The 22,904-nt window shown below is 40.5% G+C and overlaps 1 protein-coding gene across 3 annotated transcripts in view; it reads left to right on the plus strand.

The window, feature by feature from the left end:
* fstl4 (follistatin-like 4) overlaps nt 1-21,784 on the plus strand; it is a 209,627-nt gene extending 187,843 nt beyond the window's left edge. For 2 of the 3 annotated variants that reach the window (XM_080483999.1, XM_080484001.1), the window contains 7 exons: nt 699-833; nt 3,856-3,882; nt 5,148-5,266; nt 8,011-8,160; nt 13,129-13,236; nt 18,792-18,901; nt 19,065-21,784. In XM_080483999.1, the coding sequence (XP_080340125.1) occupies nt 699-833; nt 3,856-3,882; nt 5,148-5,266; nt 8,011-8,160; nt 13,129-13,236; nt 18,792-18,901; nt 19,065-19,767 (1,352 nt within the window). In that variant the 3' untranslated portion in view covers nt 19,768-21,784. The remainder of the gene's footprint in view (nt 1-698; nt 834-3,855; nt 3,883-5,147; nt 5,267-8,010; nt 8,161-13,128; nt 13,237-18,791; nt 18,902-19,064) is intronic. The other variant, XM_080484000.1, reaches the window with a different exon arrangement.
* Nucleotides 21,785-22,904: the final 1,120 nt, after the last annotated feature.

A 22,904-nucleotide genomic window follows, 5' to 3' on the forward strand; every position in this document is an offset into this window, starting at 1 on the left:
GTTTTAATGAGTGATGTAAAAGTGGTGTGATTATTAGCGATGGCTTTGGGGAGACAGTTGGCGATACCATACCTACTCACATACGTAAAACAATGAAGTATGTTGATTTTTACATCTATTTTCTATTACTGCTTTGTCTAAATCAGGGCTGCAGAGCACTGCAGTCGACCTGAGTGTGGATGGCAATGGGGTGTATATCAGACAGGTCACCAGTTTGTCACAATGCAAACAGGGAGAGAAAGACACTCCAGCCACAGTCGAACCATTGACTCAATTCTAAAAAAAAAAAAGTTCAAATAAATTTTCTCACTATCATCGTGGCATTTTAGAAAAATAGCTCTTAATTTGGTTGTTCAACATTTATTCATCAGATACAATCCAGATCTTATTAGAAATAAATGGTGGATGATGGAGTAAAATGGTAACAAATATCTCTGAAAATATCAAAGTTTATTTTTTTCTATGTAATTTAGTAAGTCCTCAAGAACAAATTTACATTGACATTATTCAATGGCCTGTTCTTTAGAATAGGAAAAAGGAAATATTGCACTTTGAAACAGCAGTAAAAATCCTGCAACAAAGGTGTCCACACTACTGTATAGTGAATCCTGATTTTTGATGTTTCTATTTTGTTCGAAACAACTCAGCGCTGACAAGCTGCAAAATTTGGTTCTTTACTTATTTTCTCTTTCTTGCAGCAAACGGCAGTGAGCTCTTTATTGGGAGTGTCCGGTACGAGGACACCGGGGCCTACACCTGCATCGCCAAGAACGAAGTGGGCGTGGACGAGGATATCTCCTCTTTGTTTGTGGAGGATTCGGCCAAGAAGACCCGTAAGTCTGAAAGTGTCACAATTCATACGGACATAGCAATGTTTGGATAGCGTATCTTATTTGTGATTGCGCAAAAAGATATCACATTTTTCTTTCTGGAAAAAGAGTTTACATGAGTTTTCTATGTCGGTATAACCGGGCGTAAGAAAGATGAAAGCATGGCAGCGAGAGCAACTTCAGTTATCTGTCTACACAAACTTTGGTTCAGGTTTAATATAGACTGCTGTTAAAATCCAATAAAATGAAGTGAAACATGAATCGGAATGTGCTGCAATAAGTTGCACAGACCGTATTCACTAAAAAAAGAAAGTGTCTGTTTAAAGACATGAAAGGGAAGACTGACAAGACTCCTGAGCAATTAAACTGAAATGAATTGAAACTAAAAGATGAAATCCTTCACAAATGAGAACCAGATGTGGATACAAGCACAGTCCCACTAAACAATTGTATTTCTGCTACAGACCCGTTAATAAAGCCGGTCAACTATCATAGTAATGCTCAAATTTTACTTATGTCTTGTATAAGCAGAGATCGGCAACTTGAATGGCACGAACAGCTGCTGAGACAACACGCACATCTGGGGTCACATTCACAACTTGATGGCCTCTGCGATGTGCCGCATGACGTTGACTCGACAGTGCACCCTGCTCGCTACAAAAAAATAAAGTTTTATTTCATTTTCCTTAACGTGTAATCGTTGAACTAACAGCCTTCAGATACGACGCTCCATATGCTCACACCTGTGGGTGAGAGGTCTCCAGCTGCTTACGCACATGCCGTCGCTTAGTAACATATCGGCCGCACTTTATTGTGTTGTAAATTTAATTCTAAATGAGCAAAGATGCAACATTTCTGGGATCGCTCGAAAGTGATGAAAATGGCTTTGCACCGTTTCATTGATCTGCGCTTCACTGAAGCTTATAGTGGTGTCTTCTGGAGAGTTACTTGGAGTTAGGTTTTGTCCCGGCACACTGTGAATCATAACAGCACAGAGCATGAGCTTTTTAAATTGTCACCGAAGCACGGAAGGAGCTGGTTACAGAGGGAAGAGGTCGAAAAAACATACAGGCTCAAATTCCTCCACTCGCTTCATTAAGTTACAGTGTTTTCCTAACATCTATTTTGTCATGGGATCGACACAACTCATTAGGACATCAGTAACTATATGCTCTTCCAAAACATTAGATTGTGACCTATAGCTTGTTCTCGGGCTTCCTGCAGACACATTCATTAGATTTCGGTGAGTGAGCGAATCGGCACACCTCAAACGTGCCTGATAGTGAGCTGGCTCAAAACCCTACTACAAAAACAACTAAATAGAGAAAATCACCTTCAGGGATTAATTGCGTTCTGATCCAGTACATATTGGAGAAGCTGTCGCCATTTTGCATCCCTACCATGTCTGATTGAGTGTCCGCATTTTGGAAACCCATCCAAATTATTTTAGTTTCTAAGTCATACCTTTTTTCAATTATGGGAAGGTTTCATCAAAAAAAAAAAAAAAAGATTGTTATTTAAAGGTATGCACATAAATGATTGAAAGAAAATGACACACGTACCAATGTAATTGTAGTATAAGGCATTAGCAAAGCTTTAAGAGGTTTAGATTACTCGCTCCCCTTCATCTACAAAACAGGTGTCCATATGGCTTGTGAATTCTTAAACGGCATTTTCCCAATAAAAGTGACTGGTTTTCCTAATTTGCCCGATACGTAAAGTCGAGATAACTTTTCACCGAGACCCAGAACTGACCAGCAGATCGCAGCAATACAGCGAGAACTTGTAAAATGAAAGCTCGGAAAATAGCGTTAGCCATACTCTGTGGGTCAGCGTGTGAAAGCCCGCTGAAGGCTGCAGAAATCATGCGAGAAGATGGAATCACAGAAAAGACAGATTGCTCAGCCCAGACGTTGACAGGAGAGGGTCGATCTGAAGGCCACTTGAATCTGCTGACATACTCAGGCCTTACTTTATCGCCTCTTTATCAGGATTCTGCCTATTTTCAGCCGGCTTTCACCCTCGTCATTAACACATTCCCTGAAGGTCGGCCGCTCAGAATTAGGATAGCAAGTCATCTGGTGAGTGAGACATTTCGATCGCATCAACTTTCCACCTCTTCTCCTCAACCAAGGCCCCGGAACCAAAATGAGTTGACGCCTCTGTAATCTGAATCTGAGTTAAAAAAAAAAACAGATAACAGTCACTCTTTGCATTGTGAATATATATAATGAGTTAAAAATGCGTCCTGATCACGGAACAGGAATATTTATGAAAGACAACAACAATCAATTCAGCAGTAAGGAGGGAAAATGGATCTGAGTGAGAACTGCTCCAGCACAAAAAAATAATCGTGGACATATAGTTTATAAAGATTTGTACAGCTATTAATCATCAGATAAAACAAAACTATGTCCGTTTCAAAATGATCTTTTGATCACGCGCACACACACACACACACACACACACACACACACACACACACACACACACACACACACACACGCACACTCTATTTGACAGGATTTTACAGAGTGGGATTTCGATCTGTTTCCATAATGAGAAAAGATTGGCCTCTTTATTCTCCGCGCCGACTGGGGGCAGCCGAAAAGATTTCCTGCAGTGATTCTATTGAAAAACAAAGTTTGAAGCAATCGAATCACATCGTTTATGTTTCTTTAATATTAAGTCTTGCATTAGATTGCATCATTCTGACGAGTTAACGATCGCCACATGGAAAGACTTCATCGCGCCAGCAGAAATTAAACAGAATAATCGATGCCTTGTCGTCCTTGCAGACAAGAGTGATCTCTTGATTTAGGGGGAAATGTGGACCTGTCGACAGCACTGAGGAACATTTTGCTGCCGTCAAATGTGTTTTGTTTTGACGTGGCTTGAGAGAAACGTTCCTCAGAGAAGATCTGAGTTTTTTTTTTTTTTTTTTCAGAGGTTGAATTAATGTTTTCCCTCCTTTCTCCTCTTCCTCCCTCTTTTCTCCTCCACTGCTCAACGTCTGATTCTGCAGTAGCAAACATTCTGTGGAGAGAAGAAGGTAATGCCTTTCAGTTTGTGTTTTTTGTGAATGGGAACAATCTGGAGAGCATGTTTTGCCGCTCAGTGGCGGGGCTGATGGCATGACATTTACAAACCCTTCCCGAGATGTTTGCATGACTGTCCAGAAGAATCACAAAGTTGTTTCTCTCCAGCGAAACAAAACTTTTCTACAAGTCTTGCTTTACTCTCTCGCATGCCCAAGGTCTTTCATCCTATTTCTGAGTGCTTTCTAATCTTTTTTTTTTTCTTCTTTTTTTTTTTACTCCTTACAATCACCTGGGGTGGGAGGAAATGGTTACACACCAGTAGAAATTTAATGTGTTTTGCAAATAATACCACATACTCAGTGTGGTGGCTACAAGAGAAACAGCCCTGTGGTTTTCATTGATATACTCATTCATCCTGTTTTTTTTTTTTTTGTTTGTTTTCTTTTTAATGCTGTATATGTTATTACCACATCAGCATTACCACAAGTGCAATTTTACTGCTGGATTTAGAAAAAAAACTAACAAAAAAAAAACCGCTGCACTTCAGAGCACAATACAAATCTAATCTGTTTTATATACAAGTTCACCACATCAGATAAGCCACATCAGCTAAACTATCCAGGGTGGTGTAAGTGTTTGGATTATTTGGGAGAGGTTATTGGAACTTGTAAACATTTGCACGTCATTAACAGTGTGTGTTGTGTTTGTGTGTGTGCACGCGGACATGCTTGTTTCTGTGTGCAGCCTTTTTCTGACGGCGTTTCAGACGTCGGAGAAGTACACGCTTCCCGACATTATCTGACATTGGTATAGTGTGAAAATAATGTCAGTGCAGCCTGACGAATCGATCGCCACCACAGTTTAATGTTTATGCGTGTGCGTCCATCACGTGACGCAATCCTGACAAGCAGTAATCGCTTGTTGCTCATTCAAACATTAGGGTGTGATCCATGCTAACTCATCAGGAGCTGTTTACACCAAACAGACCAGACGTGACATGTCTCCTCATACACACCGCGTCTTTAGTTTGATGCCTCCTGCTATGGTGGGTTGTAGACATGTTGCTGACAGGGCCCTTTGTAGGCATTGTCAAAACACACAACCCATCCCCACTAACATGATCGTCTTGCTGTTTGTCCTCCGGCAGGAAAATTGAAATGCCCATCACAAATGTCAGCGAAGATAGGAGTGGTATTTTCTGCTGTTTTTTAATTTGTATTTGCTGCTTTCGAGCAAGCACTCTTTGTCAATATTTTCCTGTCTGCCTGTCTTCCAGGGCTGAGCGTGGGGAACATGTTCTACGTGTTCTCTGACGAGGGCATCACGGTTCTCCAGCCCAGTGAGTGTGAAATACGCAGACACATGAAGCGGACGGAGAGGATCATCGCTACATATGTAAGTGCATAGAGCAGAGGATTTGAACTCAATTATTATATTAGATTGAAAGTTTGCCTGCCAGGAAAAATGACAGCAAAACATCCTGTAAATACAGACATGTCCAAAGTTTTATGTAGGTTCCGAAAATGATCACAATAACCCCTGCCATATGAAATCATTCCTATTAATGTTAAGGCTTTCACTGCTCCATAGTTGAACCCGTTCACATTCTCACTACAGATCGGATCATTTTCAGAATTCTGGAGTCATCACATTATTCAAGTGGTTCAATATTACAACATAATGTAATATCCTTGCGTTATTATTAGAAATTAGATTAACAAACATTTTTCTCTGCAATACTCCACTGTCTTTGAGCGTGTATACTCATCTGTACATTTTTAAAGAATAAATTCTTGTTATTAATCCAACTTTACACTTCACAAGGTTTCGGGCCTCATGTTTGCCCCTGACACATAGAAATATTGATGTGACACTTATTTATTTGTGTAGTTTTTAAATTATCACTGTCTTAAACATACTTGTATATAATCAAGTTAGGATTTATTAAGGTTAAAGTCACTCTATGCTACTAACGTTCACTCCTTATACTCACACTATTTAATACTTGGTATAAAGTTAGTGAAGGACAATGTCAGCAACACTAACAATAATAAAATCTAAAAATTATGGCATGACATTAATTATGTACATAATATTATTTGTGCTCTATTAAGTGTCACCTGAAACAATATAGTCAGAAGTAAACTTTCACTGTGGGCTGCACAAAAATACCATAAAGTGCTGACATCTGAGGTCAATCTATAGTTGTCTTGGTCTTGTTAGAAAGGATATTTCACCATGTGGTACTGGAGCTCATGCAACCTCAGGCAAGAAATATGCTCTAATCCAGAATCCACTGTCCTGTCCAAGATCTGACATACTGTATAGTGTATATGAAATAAATATCAAATATAGTGTTCGAGCATCATACTGCGAGCCAGATCAAAATAGCCGGTGCATATCTTACACAATCATATCTATAAATATTGTAGATTGTCCTGATTCAGATTCATCCCCTGTTCCACAAATCGGATTTCAGGATGATGTCGCTCAAATTGTGGTGTAATTATGTGTATGTACTGTATGTTTTCATATAATCGGTGGCATGCACTCTCCACAAAGAGAATATCACCTTCATTTCACACGAAGGTGTTTGGCTATGGCATTATAAGAAAAAGAAATACTACTGACTATATGATTTTGAGAGTTTTGAGAGCAGGGCAAAATCACTGAGCTCAGTACATCCATCTTTACGCCACAGTTATTCATTTAAGCACTATGTGGAAGAAAGCTGGCATGAAAATCCGAGCTATTCTTCTTCCACTCCAGCCTCATGTTGTCACAGTGTGACTTCTCACCTCACTAAATGTAATGGGATTACTTGTGTCCATTAGTCAACAGCTCGCAACAATGGAGTGTATAGAGTCTATACCAGGGACCCTGAGGTTTTTAATCCACTAGAGAACAACCCTCTCTCGGAGCAAAGGGCTTTAGATGGTAAAAGTTGCTTGTTCTTCAGGGGATTTGGGTTTTACAGGAGCCTGTAATTGTATTAGAGATCAATACAAACTCAATAGGCCATGTGTTAGCCGGTTCCTGCTATAAACTGCAGTTTTCTTCATGTTGGCTGTGTGCGTCCGTGTGTGTGTGTGCGGTAAATGTCTGGTCAGCAAAGACAGTAGGCTACCGTGTCTGTGGAGGCGGCATGTTGAATCAGTGGTGGTACAATTTTGTCAATATAGGATTCACTTTTGGCTAATTGTGCTTTTAAAACTTTGAAAGAAGAACCACGTGTTCTCTAAAGAAAAGACACTGTAACTGTAAATATGGATACCATTAATCTCCCTCACTTTCAATTCTAAAGGGGTCTTACTCTCTAAACTGTATTAGTGATGGCCATCGCTGAGAACAACTTCTTTGCATCAATGCTTCAAAATTAAGATTTGTGCAAACTCAAAAGCTTTTTTTGTCTGAACGTGTTTTTCACCACAGATTTACCTCCTCAAAATATCTTTTGACCTTTCCTCTGCCTCAGAGGCTCGGAGCATCATCCTCTGTGTTGCTTTATGTTACATGCAGGTGTTAAATGGATGAAGAAATTTAATGAGGTCTGCCAACGGAAAGTGTCCTTTTCAAAAACGCTCTGTCTCCAGAGAAAAGAGGGGAAAATGCAACCTTTTGAAGACTCTCCGACTCTGTCTCTATCGCTGCTACTGCGCATCTGCACCACAGCCCTAGTAAATAGTTACTTTGCAGATTTCTCAAGTACATAAAAAATAATGACAATGGCGGCCTCCAGAGTGTCATGACTCCCAGTCCCATATTCTCCTGGGACTTGATAGGTTAATAGATGAGAGTCACCTGGAATAGAAAGCCAACTCCGTCTGTATTCTGTATTCGTCATTTATAATGTTTACAGCGTTCAAAATGTTACTGTGTAAAGGTCAAACTTTTCTGAAACCAAAACACAAAAGTTATGTGTTTTAACTCGAAACGTTGTCATGTAAACGAAGCCGAAATGTATATGTATTATAGTACACCCGATGAACTGGTACATGTGAAGAACACTCCTGTAGGTAACTGAAAAAAACCCAGTTAGAATTACAATCACACAGGTGAATCCTGTCAACCTTTTCTTCTGTCTGTTACTCTTCTCCTCCTCCCGTCATCCCCCTTTGTTCTCTCTTGGTTCTTCTCAGGAGGAGATGTGCCCGAAAGGTGAGGGGGTATCGCCTCAGCGCTGCGTGTGGTCCTCCGCAGTCAACATCAGAGATAAGTACATCTATGTGAGCCAGCCCCTACAGAGCCGACTGCTGGTCGTCGATATTCAAGCACAGAAGGTGGTGCAGGTGGGTAGTAAAGGTTATCCTGCAGCCCCATCACAGAACACCACAGAACAAAAGTCCCAACAAGTAAAATTCTTTATCTATAAGTTGTAAGCTGTTGCTGCAAGACGAGCGAGCCGTTCAGCACTCCGAATGAGCTCCCGTGAAATTAGAATCAATTTGCTCTCCACAGTCATTGATGATCATGGATTTTTCTCCAGCTTTCTTTCAATCCGTCTTCAAGAAAAGCAGTCTCCCAAGTTAGCGCCTAACTCTGTCTGTTACTACAAGCTCATGAAAGTCTGGCGGAAGCTACAGGTAGCAATGTTAGCATTAGATTATAAACACAGAGCCCAGACTGAGCAGTGCTGCTCTCGGCCTGGGATGCGGCCGGATTGTTGACAAGCCTGATAGCAAACGTTCAAAAAGAACGAGAGCAAAGTGTACTCTTAGATCACGTGTATATTTTAGCACTGTATCATAAAAACTAGGAATCGATGTAACTCTGACAGAAGAATAACTCCTCTCTTTATTTCAATCAATATGATGACATGTTGCCTTGGATGTTCAGTGCTGCCCTCTGTGTTGCCGGCTGTTTATTTAGGACTCATTTTGTCGTTGAGTTTGAACGTTTATCATTGATTTGAACAGAAATGTTTCCAACCAGCTGATGTCTGTTACAAAGAACTAAAATAAAAAAAAAAACATGTTCTCCGACGTTGTTACAAAACAAATAAGTCAGCAGACTATAAAAGAGAAACATCAAGGATTTGTTAATAAAAACACGCTTATATGATGAAGAGCTTCCAGATTACAAACCAGTGCTTAACCTTCTCCTGGCAGTAAAAACTTTGTTTAAAAGTGGAACTATTCAGATTGAGTGTATGCATGTAGCTGATATCGTTGTCGACAGGTCGTGCTTCATCTCACTATGAGGCGCCTCCAGTTTAGAAAGCTGCTGTGCTGTTGAACTGCCACCAGTGTAAGAAGCCACATGCAAGGTAGAATAAATCAAATACACCTCAAGCGCTTGAAACAATATGGTGCCCAGGTGGGTGCTGCTTGCTTTGCCATTTGTCATGCCTATAACGGCTGTTTAGAGACTGAATCCCTCAGGGGTCCTTCCCAGGGTCAGCATCATTTATATTGAGGTGTAGGATCAGAGGAGGCCAGGAGAGGAGAAGCGAGCAAAAGTCTGAGAAGAGAGCACGAAGCCAGACATTATCTTCAATGTATTCCTTGTAAAGATTTTTAAACCACTTTTTGTCATCGATTTGACTTTTTTCCACATTAAGAAAGTATGTTCCGACCCATACATACACACATGTATAGTTCAGGTCCTCACCTTTGGTCTAAGCTTTTATACTAATACTCCCATTCAGCACTGAAAGAGAAACTTGTTTTCCTGCTCGTAGTGACCGATCCCTCTTCTCCAGCTCTCTCTCTGTCATTCTTGAAGCCCCTCTCTAGCCTCCGGTTGCAGAGGTTAACACATCTTCTTTTTTTTTTGCTTTTTTTTTTTTTGCTTTTCTTCTTTTCCTCCACAATCTCAAAGCAAAGACGATGTGTGAACGTGGTTCATTACCTGAATGAAGGATTGCATGATGCAAAGCAACTTAAAGCTTGAATATTTTAGTTATAGCATGAAACCAAAGCAGAAGATTGATTGACAGTGATCAGAAATCAGTGAATATTGACGCTGCCAATTTAAAAAGGAAGAATTACCAACAGTACTTGTTTGTTAACAAAACAATCAACTTCAAATAAGCAGAATGAAAAGATAACATTGCGGGTTGGAGTTATTGTACTACATACTTTGCATTCACCAGTATGAACTCTCTTAACTTGAGTTCCCAGTTTCTTCAGCTAGAATAGTTTCCTTCTTGTTTACAAAAAGACATCATTATGAAACTTATAGATTGTTGATATAAAAAATATGGAGGTTTCCTGAAACTGACACTGAAAGACATCGTATTTGTTAAACTTCTTAATTTCATTTCAGATCCAGTAACATGACAGGATTTTGAACTGCCGATTTCAGCACGAGTAACTCAGAGCACAAACTGTCATAACAGAAAGAAACCTCCAGCAGAAGCAAAACTCAGTGGTGGGCTTACATCTGCCTGGAGGAGTCAGGGTTAGCAGGGTAGCCGAGGGAGAGACGAACAGCACAGAAAAGAACTAACGGTATACAACAAACAGTCACCGTCGTGCAGGCTGATGGAGCCTGGAACCACAGATTAGAGGCGCCTGCAGGAGGTACCAGAGAGGGGAAGTCACAGACTAAGGTGGTGGTAGACTAGACACACACCGAAATGCTAAACTCAGAAAAAGTCATGCTGTGGCTTCCCTTTGCCACACGATAACAACGCCACCAAAGCAAAATTGCCACAACTCAGTCAGGGGCGGAATATTTTTTCAGCAGCAAAGGCCATTTGCTTAAAAAAATGTCTACTAACATACAATTATTGGTGCCTCTCTTCCAAAAGTCAATTTTTCAAGTGAAAACGAAGAGTGAGTACCTCAATAATAAATAAAAAAAATTATAATAAAAAAATCTGTTCAAAAGTTTTCAGAGATTTAATTTTTCAGTTAACAACCAATTACTTCATTCCAAGATACATATCTAGCCACATTTTTTAATGACTGAATTCAGGCATTTCAATCAGATCTTTTGCCCCAGGTGGATATAATCAAACACATACAACAATCACAATGCTATCCTTCCAGATCATTGGCAACAGTCTGTAGGACGGCGTTTTTCTATTGCCAAATGACCCAACACCCAAAGCAAGCTTCATAAAGGCATGGTTTGAAGAGTTCACTGAGAAGAACTTGAGCCCTAAACTCAAGCATCGTCTGGATGAAGCAGGATGGAGATTGCAAATGAGGCTTTCTCATAAAGAGTGGAAGTTCAATATAAAAGTATTAGTATTTTAATGCATGTCAATACAAACCCTGTTGGTATAATGGTCAGGTTGCCAGATACTTTTATCTTTATGGTGTACAATTACACCACCAAAAATGTTTCATTATCATCCAAATATAGAATCCCACTAATATTCTATTGTGAATTTTTTTTTTGTAATTCAGCAAACAATATATGCACTGCATTGACTAGAGACAGATAATATTACTTGAAAAAGCCATTTGCTAAATAATTCAAAACAAAATGACATGCCAAAGATCTAGAGCGCATCATGAAATCAACTATCTGCTACTCAGACAATATTTAACCAGCAACAATAATAGACTGAACAGGGGTGACTGCTTTTCAAATCTCTCTGGGAGAAAATAAAGAGTTTGAAAAGTGATTTGCTGCTGATTCACCTTTGTGGAACCTCAGTCATAAAAATACTTCTCTCTCTCTCTCTCTCTCTCTCTCTCTCTCTCTCTCTCTCTCTCTCTCTCTCTCTCTCTCTCTCTCTCTCTCCATTTTCTTTAGCCGAGCAGACACACAAATCTTTTTGCTGTCTTGTTGCAGCAGAATGTGATTATTTTATAAACTCGCTGTATAGAGCCATCATCCATATCTACAAATCGCTCCTTATCTTTACCTCAAACTCCTCAGTTATGATACGTTCAACTTTTAGAGGTCCATTACCTCCGTGTCAGCTGCATCCAGGCCTGACCTCAGCTTTACCCCACTCCCATCAACGCAGGAAACCCAACACACACACACACACGCGCGCGAGCTCGCACACTCTTGCAGTCCACCGTCTCCTCATGCTATACATAGGCGCATGCTGAGTTGACACTTGGCTGACCAGTGAGAGCAGAGGGCTGGACCTCCCATTACTGAACACAGAGCTTGTGGTCTCGCTCCACTGGTGAAGGTGTCAGCAGCTCCCCGTCCACCCAGCCAGAAGCAGGGTAATGGATTGTGTTATTCCTTGTTGTTGACATTGCAGCAGATCTGAGGTTGAGTGTATCCCCCACCTCCACCGTGTCTCTCTCTTTCGCTGCCTGTTATTTCCTTGTCTTCCGTTCTTTCATTTCCCTTCACTCTGAAACATATTTTGTATTCTCTCTGTTCTTCCACCTGATGTATGTCAAGGACCTGCACTAAAACCCTGCCACTGGTGTCACTGAAAAAAAAAAAACACTCAGTACACTCTACACCTGAGTTTCTGCACTTTTGTGCGCCATGCAGCATGTCTTCTTTTATGGAAAACCAATTCTGAAGCAGTTTCCTAATCAGTCTATAGTGTATCCACACATTGTGTATATGTAGACGATGTGCAGTTCAGTTCACCCTCGTGGTCTCGTTCTGAAAGCATCTGAGGGTGTTAAAAGTTTCTTTTTTTAACCACGTTTCAAAGGAGTTCAGAACCCACAAGGTGTGGCTAAGCCATCAGGATAGAAAACAAAGTTTAACAGTGCAAAAGGTAAACTGCCCACAAATATCCGAAGGAGAGAACGCGATACATAGGAGTCCAGACAGTGATAAAAGAAAAACAGAGGATGAAATCTCAAACCAGCGTTGCATTGGGACATGGGGTGCAGCCGTCTGCCCTTAACTGCAATAAAGAGACTACAATAAACAGAAGCAAAACAGAAATACAGTAAGTCTACTCAAAAATACACCTGCAACAAGAAAGGCTGTGCTAGTGGAGGAAGGCTACATTGACTTAATTTTTTACACATTGACATGTACATTCAAAGAGACAATGATTGACACTTAAGAACCATCTGGACAAAAATCCCTGAGCTCATATGTGGGAAATCCGAAAGCAAATTATCCTAATTTCATGCGACTTTGCTGTTGCAGATAGGCATTATATGACGAGTATCATAGTCCGCTAACTGTCTATCTGGATGACATCCTTGCAAAATCATTTGTAAACTTTTTAATTCAACCTTAAAGCTCTGGGATTGATTACACATTTTAATCTTAGCTCCACTGGACTATTTGAGAGTTTTTGGGTACCAGAAAAATCTTCTGAAAAATGGAGGTAATGCCACCTTTTCCTGCATTTCTGTGCCCTGTAGGCAGTAGCAATGGATCCTTACCCTGTGAAGATGCTGTATGACAAATCGCATGACCAGGTGTGGGTGCTCACATGGGGCGATATGGAGAAAACACACCCAACGCTTCAGGTAAGTGGATCTTACTTAAGCCAAATAAATTACCTGTAGAGCTGTTGGAGTGCTTGCTTCCGAAGAGCTTCTGATTCCTCTGTTTTCACTCAGGTTTTGTTTTGTCCAAATTGCAATATTAGAGTTAAAATACCTTTTCTTTTAGATTTATTGGATTTCTTGCAAACTCATTTTTGAATCAAATTGGGGATAATGCTCTACAAATGCAGCCATGAAACATTACAAAAGGACAAAATGCTCTTCTTTGTTATTGTTTATTTTCCGCACCTCATTCTGCAGTTTGTGTGTGTATGTGTGTGTGTGTGTGTGTGTGCGCCAACTCTGATGAGCGATTAGCTTCCTGGGAGAACACAATCCATATGAGCCACATAAAGTTCTCCAAGCGACTACAATTGTGCCTTATAACTAATTGAGCTCGGTTGTGTACCTACGTCCTTGTTTACGTGATAAGTATTTACGTGACAACATCTAATCTATGTATGTTTTAGAGCATTTACCAAGCCAGCAAAACAGCAATTCACAGCTGCTGTCGGCTTGTGCCTGGTGTCCCTTTGGACCACTGGTGTTGGAGGCTTCACAGATGAGGAATGATCACAGGTGTGGTTGCATTTAATCCACCTCGGGGGATTGGGTGAGACGAGGGAGGAGAGAGGAGGACGCCGAGAAGGGTCGAGGAGGTGGAGGAGAGAGGAAAGGGAGCAGAAATGGCACCTGTGGGAGACGTGCGATGCTGTTTTTAAAGGGCCACCGCTCATACGTGCGCCTCTTTGCCTCACCAGTGGTGGTTGCCGAGAAAATAAAGCCACCGAGGGATCCCATTGTAATTTCTGTAATAGACACAAACATGTTTATTGTGCTGCTTCGTCCCATTAGAGGCGAGGACCCCATTATAATCGTTTGAGGTGTTGTGTTTGGTCCTCAAGGTTTGGGGCTGAACTGTGCCGATCCGTTACGAGGACTGCAGAGGGACGACACACTTTCAAATTTATGATTCTTCTGAGAATCCTTGCCGTGAAATGACTCATTTTACTTTCAGAAAATCACTCGATTGCATAAATGATTTTTTTTTCATTTATTGGTTTTGAACACGAGTGGTTTCATATAAATTTTTAATGGTTAATCAGTGCTTGTGCAGCTGTTAATGGTGCTGCAGCCGATTGTCAAATGGTTCTATAAATAACACCTCTTAACAATGGTGCACTGTGTCCTTTTAAAGCTGTTATACCTATATATATATATATATATATATATATATATATATATATTTCTTCTCAAGATATTATTGCTTCAATTATATATTGTTTTGGTGCCACTACACTTTAGCAAGCGGGAGAACAGACCTGTGAGCATTTTTAACATATTTCACAGGCAAAATGTACAATTTTATGTCTATTCTTCAGGGGATTTGTGTCTGTGTACTTGTCTCACATTATACTGAAGCCGTTCCAAACTTTCATCAGCATCTTCATCTTAAATAAAGCAGAAAATTCTCTCCAAAGAAGATTTCCATCACAAAAACAATTTTCTCCTCATGCAATTTTAGACGAGTGCTGAGAGCAGCTTTGCATAACATTTCTCTCTTTTCTCTGGCTGCGGTGTGAACTGCAAAACATATTTTTGTATTTTTAATTTTTTTTTACCCATCTAAATTCATTTCCCTCCCTTCCTGCAGTCATTCAGAAGTAATGAATAATTAGCAAGCAGGGCATGAATCGTTTAAAAATGCAATTGCAGGAAAACCACATAATGGATTGGAGGCCACGTGGATCACACCACAAATAAATGATCTGATAATGTCATTATCATTTCGACTGAAAGTAATTGACCTGTTCAGCGGCGGCCTGTCACTACCGGAGGCGCCGCTTCGCTTCAGCAGATCATACATGTGTATGAGTGCATGTCTGTGTTTGGCCATGGTAATCCCAACACTCGTGCCATGGAGGTGAGCATTCATCTGTGCGTGTGTGTGTGTGCGTGCGTGCGTGCGTGCGTGCGTGCGTGCGTGCGTGCGTGCGTGCGTGCGTGCGTGCGTGCGTGTGTTTGTGTGGGCAGCCAAGTTTGAGGATGGCTCAATAACTCTGTGTAAACATCGGAGGGAGTGTGATTGTCAATTCATTAGAGAAGACAAATGGAGGAATCTCCGCTGGGCAGAGGGAGATGTGGCCTTTCAGCCTGTCAGTCCAATCTGTGTCTACGTGCCAAGAAGATATTTAACTCAGGCACATTGTTTTGTTTTTCTCGGCGAACACACAGTATTTACCATCTGTTTACTCCTCATTTATCCCTCTCTTTGCCAAACATATATTTTAGACTGATTACTATTCCAAATTGAATTATCACAACTGCAATTTGTCACCACAGGAAGCCATTCAGTCCAGCAAAATTGTTTTTATCTTTTAAATTACATTCATAGGAAGGCAATTTTCTAACTATGGCAATTTTGTTCATGGCAGTTCAGTCCTGTTTTTTGTTGTTGTTGTTGTTTTTTTGTCATCATCTGTCCAAGTTATTGCATTTTTATTTAACTTAACTTAACTGCAACATCTCTTTCATTTTCTGTATTTTTCTTTATCTGCCTTATTACTCTAGTCTATCTAATAACAGGGCAAATGACTTTGAGTAAAATCAAATACAAAAAAACACATATAAAAGTGCAGTTTTTGGAATGAAAGCGATTAAAAGTAGTAAAAGACTTGTGTCTGACCAGCAATGCCAACAAAACGACAAAGACCTCTATCACTTGGAGACTATAGCAAGAATTAAAAGCTTGATGTCTCAGCAGGATTTATAGGAATGTATTCATACATTTACCTTAATGGGACGAGACTGCTGTACAGCAATCTTTACTGAACTTCCTCAAATACAGTATGTAGTTCAAACACAAACACAGTCCAGTTCTCCGGTCGTTGCAATGGTTTCCTGGCCTTATGAACCACCCAGTCTTCTCAAGTTGTCTGGTTCAAACAAGCTTTCTGCTTTTCCAGCCAGAACCAAACATGCTGATGCCGATTTTAGTTTCTATTCATAAGTGATTTGCGATCACCTCCCAGGACATCTCAGACTCAAAAAGCCTGAAGACCTTTCATTTCAATGTAATCTTTCAGCAGCAAACTGCACTTATTTTTTTTACTTATTCTGTTATTCTATGTTTATGTTTTGGAAAATGTATTTTACTTGGTTTTTATTCTTCTTGCCAGTTATTTTTGCATTTGTTTTGTGACAAAAGCATCCTTTTGGAAATTTGCTGTTCATTTTTGTGTTTCACCACCTTTTTGCTCCTCTGTATTTACCAAATATCTTCAGCCGCCTTTAATACTCCACACTTTTCTGAAAGGAACATACTTTACGGATTTTAGGAATAAACTGAGGGTGCAGTCATCTCAGTAGTTTGATTTAACATTACAATTTACCCTGCGGATGAAACGAACTCATAGAATAGTTTGTGAATTTCGTCAACATTTAAATAGAGTAAAGAAAGAAAAAAGCCATACTTAATGAAGTCACATGTCTCTAATTACAGCAACGTTTTTCTGCATTACCAATCTTTGTGTTGGTCCTTTTCCTTGTTTTTTTTAACTTTTACATTGAAGGGAAACATAAAACACGAGTTTATTTATCATTAGAAAAAAGAGCAGGAAAAACTGAAAATTTGAGTCGCATTATTACTTTATTTTTCTTTGTTTGTGATACCTGGTTCACCAAGCTGATTTAGAGTACACTACATACATTTTATTTCATGATAGTGGTACTAATGTAAGTATGACTATGAGATAACGATAAATTAGGTGATCATTGAATCTATTAAAATTGTGTGGAGAGTTTATTTGTTGATTTGACTGAAAGATTAGAATCTGTAAAGTTACAATCTGTTGCCAACAGTAATTCAGTTTTAGGAAATGTATACAAATAGTTATAACGTATTTGACAATTTGTTTCATACTGTATTCATGAACCTGATGTTGCCTATGCAAAACAATTGTGGTCCTCCTGAAGTCGCACCAAATTTATAGAGAAATAGTGTAATATTCTGCTTATAATAGAAATTACTCCATACGTTCTACTTTCTTTAATTATTAAATAGTAAGTAATGCGCCGTAGCCCATCCCTGCCAATAACCAATCATTTGACCTTTAAGCTTTCTAAAAATGCCCCGCCGATAGTTTGTGAGATTAAAATGAAGCCTCATCCGTCAGGCTGAGCAGCCAGAGCTTGTTCAGGTAACACCCTCGTACATCTTGCAGTAGATAAACATCAACAGTATGTGTGACTTGAGCTGATGAAACGTGGCCCGCCTTCACTTCTGTGTAAAGCCTCTTCCACCGCGATGTTTGTTCTCGGGAACGCACGCTGCCACAATGAAAGCCCCCATCTCTCATGTCACACGCCTGGCACTGATTCAGCATGTTTGCAAAGTGCAAGGGGAGTGCATCCACTTCTGATGCACCGCCTTGCCCATGACACGCGCTTCATCATGCATGCCTGCGTGATCGGGTCACAGCCAAGGGCGAGCGAGATGTTTTATGGGACTGCATTTATTAAAGGCAAACAGTCAAAATTTGCGCCACGAGGCTGCTTCCCCAGTGAAAGTGTTGTCGGTTTGAACAGCTCAACTCATGTCACTGGAAAGCGTTGAAGATATAATATATTTTGTGAGCGAGAGCAAAGTGTAAAATCTATTTTGATTGTCTACACCTACGCCACTAAAGCTGAACCGCCGCCCAATAGGGGGCCAAACTCGACATTCCTGCCTCGCACCTATTAAATGCAAGGCAATAAAAATAGCAGTTTAAGTTGCCAAGTTGTTACGTTTGCTATTTAACTGCAGCAATATTCCTCAGAAGCACTCGTTTTCCTTTTCTCCGCCCTCTTGGAGAGCTCATCCATTTTTAACCAAACACGTCAGGCTGTTTCTCGCTGCGCGCAAGACATGAAAAGAATCCTCGTTAACAAAAAGTCATTACAACATTCGCAGAATAGTGACGGGAGTTAATGAGGTTCAGTGTACTATCACTCATGTATTATTAGGCAGCTGCTGTGGTCCGCAGGCCTGTAGGTGCTCTCAACTTAATGCCACCGGCTTCCCTTTGTTATCGCTCATCCTTGGATTTCATATCCACACACTCAGCAACGAGGCCCAATTGAGTTTTTCTCTGCCTCCGCCTCGCTGGCTGACCTAATACCTGAGGGGGATTTGGTTCTGACTGAGTAGCTTTTGCCTTTCAACAACATTCACTCTGCAGAAGCCATGAGTATTTTTTTTTATTCTTTTGTAATTTCCCATCCAGCAGCAAGACATCGAAACGAAGCAGGATCTCTTAAATCCTGCATTGTGTCGAAGTCATTTTGGAAATTCTGTAAATCTCACATATTTTTCTTTTCCTCACGTTTTAGACATAGAAGGATTATGTTGCTGGTAGGAAGCAAAATGAAATGTAAAAGTTCTGAATATGTGTGAGCCTTAACTTCAATGTTTGATGCTGGATATTTACAGTAAAATAATCTTCATAATACATTTTAATAATCATGTTGTTTTCATGTTGTACTCTTGTGTCCAGGTAATTCCTCAAGCCAGTGTGGGTGAGGTACATCACGCCATCCGCACAACTTTCCAGAGGGTGAACGACTTCTTCATTCCTCCGACTAACCTCATCATCACTCACGTGAGGTAAGCAGCGCACGTTCAGCCACCTCTGACCTTACTTTCAGGCGTCCTTCTCACATAAAGGAGACAACAGAGCAAATTCTAATGAGAATTTCAATGCGTATTAATCACTGCCCAAAAGATCTAGAAAGGCTATTAACCTTTCTGTTGAACTTTGTCGATCTAGGTTTGCCTTTGTCTTCCTCAAAAATGAACCGGCCATACACAAGATTGATCTCGAGACCTTCCACCGCGTCAAAACCATCAGCCTGAAGAACTACAGCTGCGTACCAGTCAGCATGGCCTACACGCACCTGGGCGGCTTCTACTTTGTCCAGTGCCAAACCAAAGGCCTCCTGCAGACCTCGCCCCAGCTCCTCATCGACAGTGTGACAGACACGGTGGTCGGTCCGAACCTGAACGTCACAGGTCAGGCTTTTGTGTCACCAGACGGACGCAACATTGTGACACCTGACCCACAGAGCTCAAAGCTGATAGTCCAGACAGTGTCGTTCCAGGGAGAGCTGGGTCTGAACCAGCAGATAGACCAGCCAGTGGCTGTCTCTGATCTGGTTTTCCAGCCTTCCTTCACGGAGTCTAACCAGCACATGGTCGTGGCCACCTCAGGCTCAGGCACGGACCTGCTGTTTGCTGATCTGTCCTCGGGCCACACGGAGGTCCTCCAGAGCCTCAAGGAGCCTCTGGCCCCTCAAGCCTGGCCCTGGGGAGGCCCCAACAGAGTGGTGGTCTCCAGCGGATTGTTTGGACAGTACCTTCTGACGCCGTCAGTCGAATCCCTCTTTGTTCTGAACGGCAAACAGAGAACGCCGCACTGCGAGGTGTCAGACATCAAGAGGGGGAACACAGTTGTCTGGGTCGGTGAAGTATGAGTATGAGAGAAAAAAAAAGGAAAAGAGAGAAAAAAAAAAAGCAGGCGACGTAGAATTAGAGAAAGACAAACATGAAAACAGGAAATGGAAAGATCAGGCCAAATTACCTATTATTAAGATTCATGTGAACAAAAGTTGTGGACTCAACCCTGGGACTGAGCGAGAAAGAACATGCCTGGGTTTGTTGTAACAAAAGTACACTTAAAAATAGAGTAATTGAGAAAATATAAAGAAAACTTGTTGTGATATTTCTATTGGGAGAAAGTGTCAATGCCGTTCAGTGCAACAGTGATCTATGTGCACTTAACTATACAGAATTGTACATTATTGCACTTCCTTCCATGTTATCACAGCAAATAGGTACCTGAAGAGGGATTATTAATGAACTATGAACTATGCACAATGCTCACTTTTTTTAGACTAAAAAGCTTTCCAATTGTTTTGTTTATCTCAACGATGTTTGTCGTTTTCACCAGTGCTGCATATAACCACCACAAACTGTCTGTCTGTCCTGTCTGCCTTTAGTGTACGCGTGTTCCGAGTCCTTTTAAATGCTACCGACACCATCTGTTTTCTCGCCTTTGTCATTGTATTGTACTGTATTCTCTCTGAAAGCTTTCATCCTCCTCATGCCGGCGGAGGTTGGCTTTATGCACATGTGTAATACCCTCTATTTACATTGCCTATCCAAAGAGCCCAATTGGTTCGTTAGCCGTGGTCGGTGGATGCTTCGGTCGCGGAGGAAGCCTAACCAGAAATGAAAAGTACATCTTCAGGTTCTTTTGCAATGCTATAATCTGTTCCCCCTGCTGTCCCTCACATTTATTCTCAACCTGCAGCGCCTCACTGAGCTGTGAAGCCTGAAAATTCCACTTATACCACTTAGCAGATTCCCTCAGGGTAATGGCTCCGGTTTTACACTGACCCGTATGCTGAGGCCGCGCCAAAGTAGCAACAACTCTTCTATCTGAGTGGCTGTGAGCATTTGTGTGGCCCCCTGTCAGAGAGCTGTGCATCAAGATCAAACTTTACGCAGGCAGACTGACACTTCTCCCAGTAGATTTCATTGACTGTAAGATAAAATATAGGTTTATTAGTTGCTTACAGGTCAACTAAAAATGTTTCTGCATCTTGGGAGCGGAGCTTTCAAAAGTAGGGATGCAATTTGACAGACATCAGCAATATCAATACATATTCCAGGAATATATATATCAGCCTCAATAAATGACTACAAAAGTGCACGTGTGGTTAATACTGCCACACAAAAATAGTATACCTACTTTTGAAAACAACCCTCTGGAGACAGTGACCAAACAAACACCAGCAACTCTTTGTGCAAGGAAACTTCAGATTTTCAGCGTGTGCTTAAACCACCTGATCTTGTTGTTTTTTTTTGTTGTTTTTTTCCACAACGCTATCACTAATCATCAGAAAAATTGTCCATTAGCAGAGCTGCAGCTTCTGTGCAGATGTAATAAGGCTTTCAGAATTTACTGGAACACATAATGTCTTTTAAGTGCTCGACTGCACGTAAACTCTCAGCTCGGACGATGCAGCGGCGGCTTTTACATATCGAGTAAAAACTGACCGCTTTTATTTTATCTTTTCATTTGTTTCCATCAAGAACGGCAACATTTCTAAAAAAATCACCAGTCACATGCAAATGGAGCCAACCTCGTTCTTGATGGAAGAGTCGTACTCTTGGAACACTTGCAGGCTGTAAACCTGTTGTGAAATAAACCTCTATCACCAGCATAAAATAACAACAGCAAGTACTGAAGATACACAATGGGCCTCAAGTAATGATAGATCAAAAATATAATACATTCAAATGTATTGTTTCCTGCTTGGATAACTATGTAACCTGTGTAATATCAGTGACAGATCAGATGTGATAGGTAAACCGCAGAATGATCTATCTGTTAGTAATTCATCCAAAACATATGTAGTAGCAGTTGTGATGTATCTCTGTTACATGTTGTTCCAAGTATTTGAATTTGACTTTTAAAAACAGCTGAAACCATGACGTTGTAATCATTTGTCTGATTTATATTCACATTAGCCCCGCCAAACATACTACTTATCCTGTACTAAAATGACACAAAAAAACAACTTTTAAACTTGGTATGCTCAACAGTTTTTTTTCCACTTTATTTTCATTATTGTGGCTTATTGTATTTTGGCATGATTAAGATCACGTGCCCTTTGATTTGTTTAACTTTTCAGTCTGTGCAGATTCAGTTTTTATAATCAAGACCAACATTTCTTTTGCAAACTTTGTAAAGAGTAAATTATTAAATTACTTGAAACACACATTTGCTCAATCAGAAGTAATATGGAGTATATATTTATTACTATAGATGACTAAAATATCTAAATATCTAATCTAAAACAACAAAACTAGTTTAATACTAATTTAGTTTTGGTGTACCAGGCTACTGATATTTTTCTAGAAGTTCATGGTCTTTTTTTTTTCTTTTCCCTAAAGCATTTTCTTTTGGTTTTGCTGCTTTGATAGTCGATATTTCCAAAAGCAAACTGGAAATTCAGTTATTTCTTATTTAGTTACATTCACAATTGCAGTAGAACCAGCTACCGTGTACAACAGTACAATGGACGATGATGCCGATAATGAAAAAAACACGTCACGGGTAAAAATGCTTTCGCTTGAGGCTCATAAGTGTTTCGCGATCATAATATGCAGTCACATTTTCAGACATAAATATCGATACCAATACTCAAATACATCACGGAGAAAGTAAATATTTTGAAACGCAGAAGAGAAAACATTTTTTTCTTGCCACGCAAATGCTTACAGCCTTTTTGATTTTTCAGTTGCTGGCTTCTATTGGCAGATCGAGCATACATGAGAAAGAAAAGAACGACTAAAGTCACATTTATCTCGACAGACGACAATGGCAAAGTCCGAGCTTCAGGGTGTTTCGCACGAGTCCCTATAGGAAAAGTGACCTGCTGTAAATCCCACCTGGAGTCTTGTAAATGGAGTATATTGTATCTGCTCGTGTGTGTGTGTGTCCCCCCGCCCCCCCACAAACAACAACCCAAATTAAATATTATTCATCCTCTCCTCATAACATAGTTGTGCCTGTAACTCCCCAATGCGATGCAAGGCGTAG

The sequence above is a fragment of the Lipophrys pholis genome (genome assembly GCF_963383615.2).
Source record: "Lipophrys pholis genome assembly, chromosome: 16".
NCBI lineage: Eukaryota > Metazoa > Chordata > Actinopteri > Blenniiformes > Blenniidae > Lipophrys > Lipophrys pholis.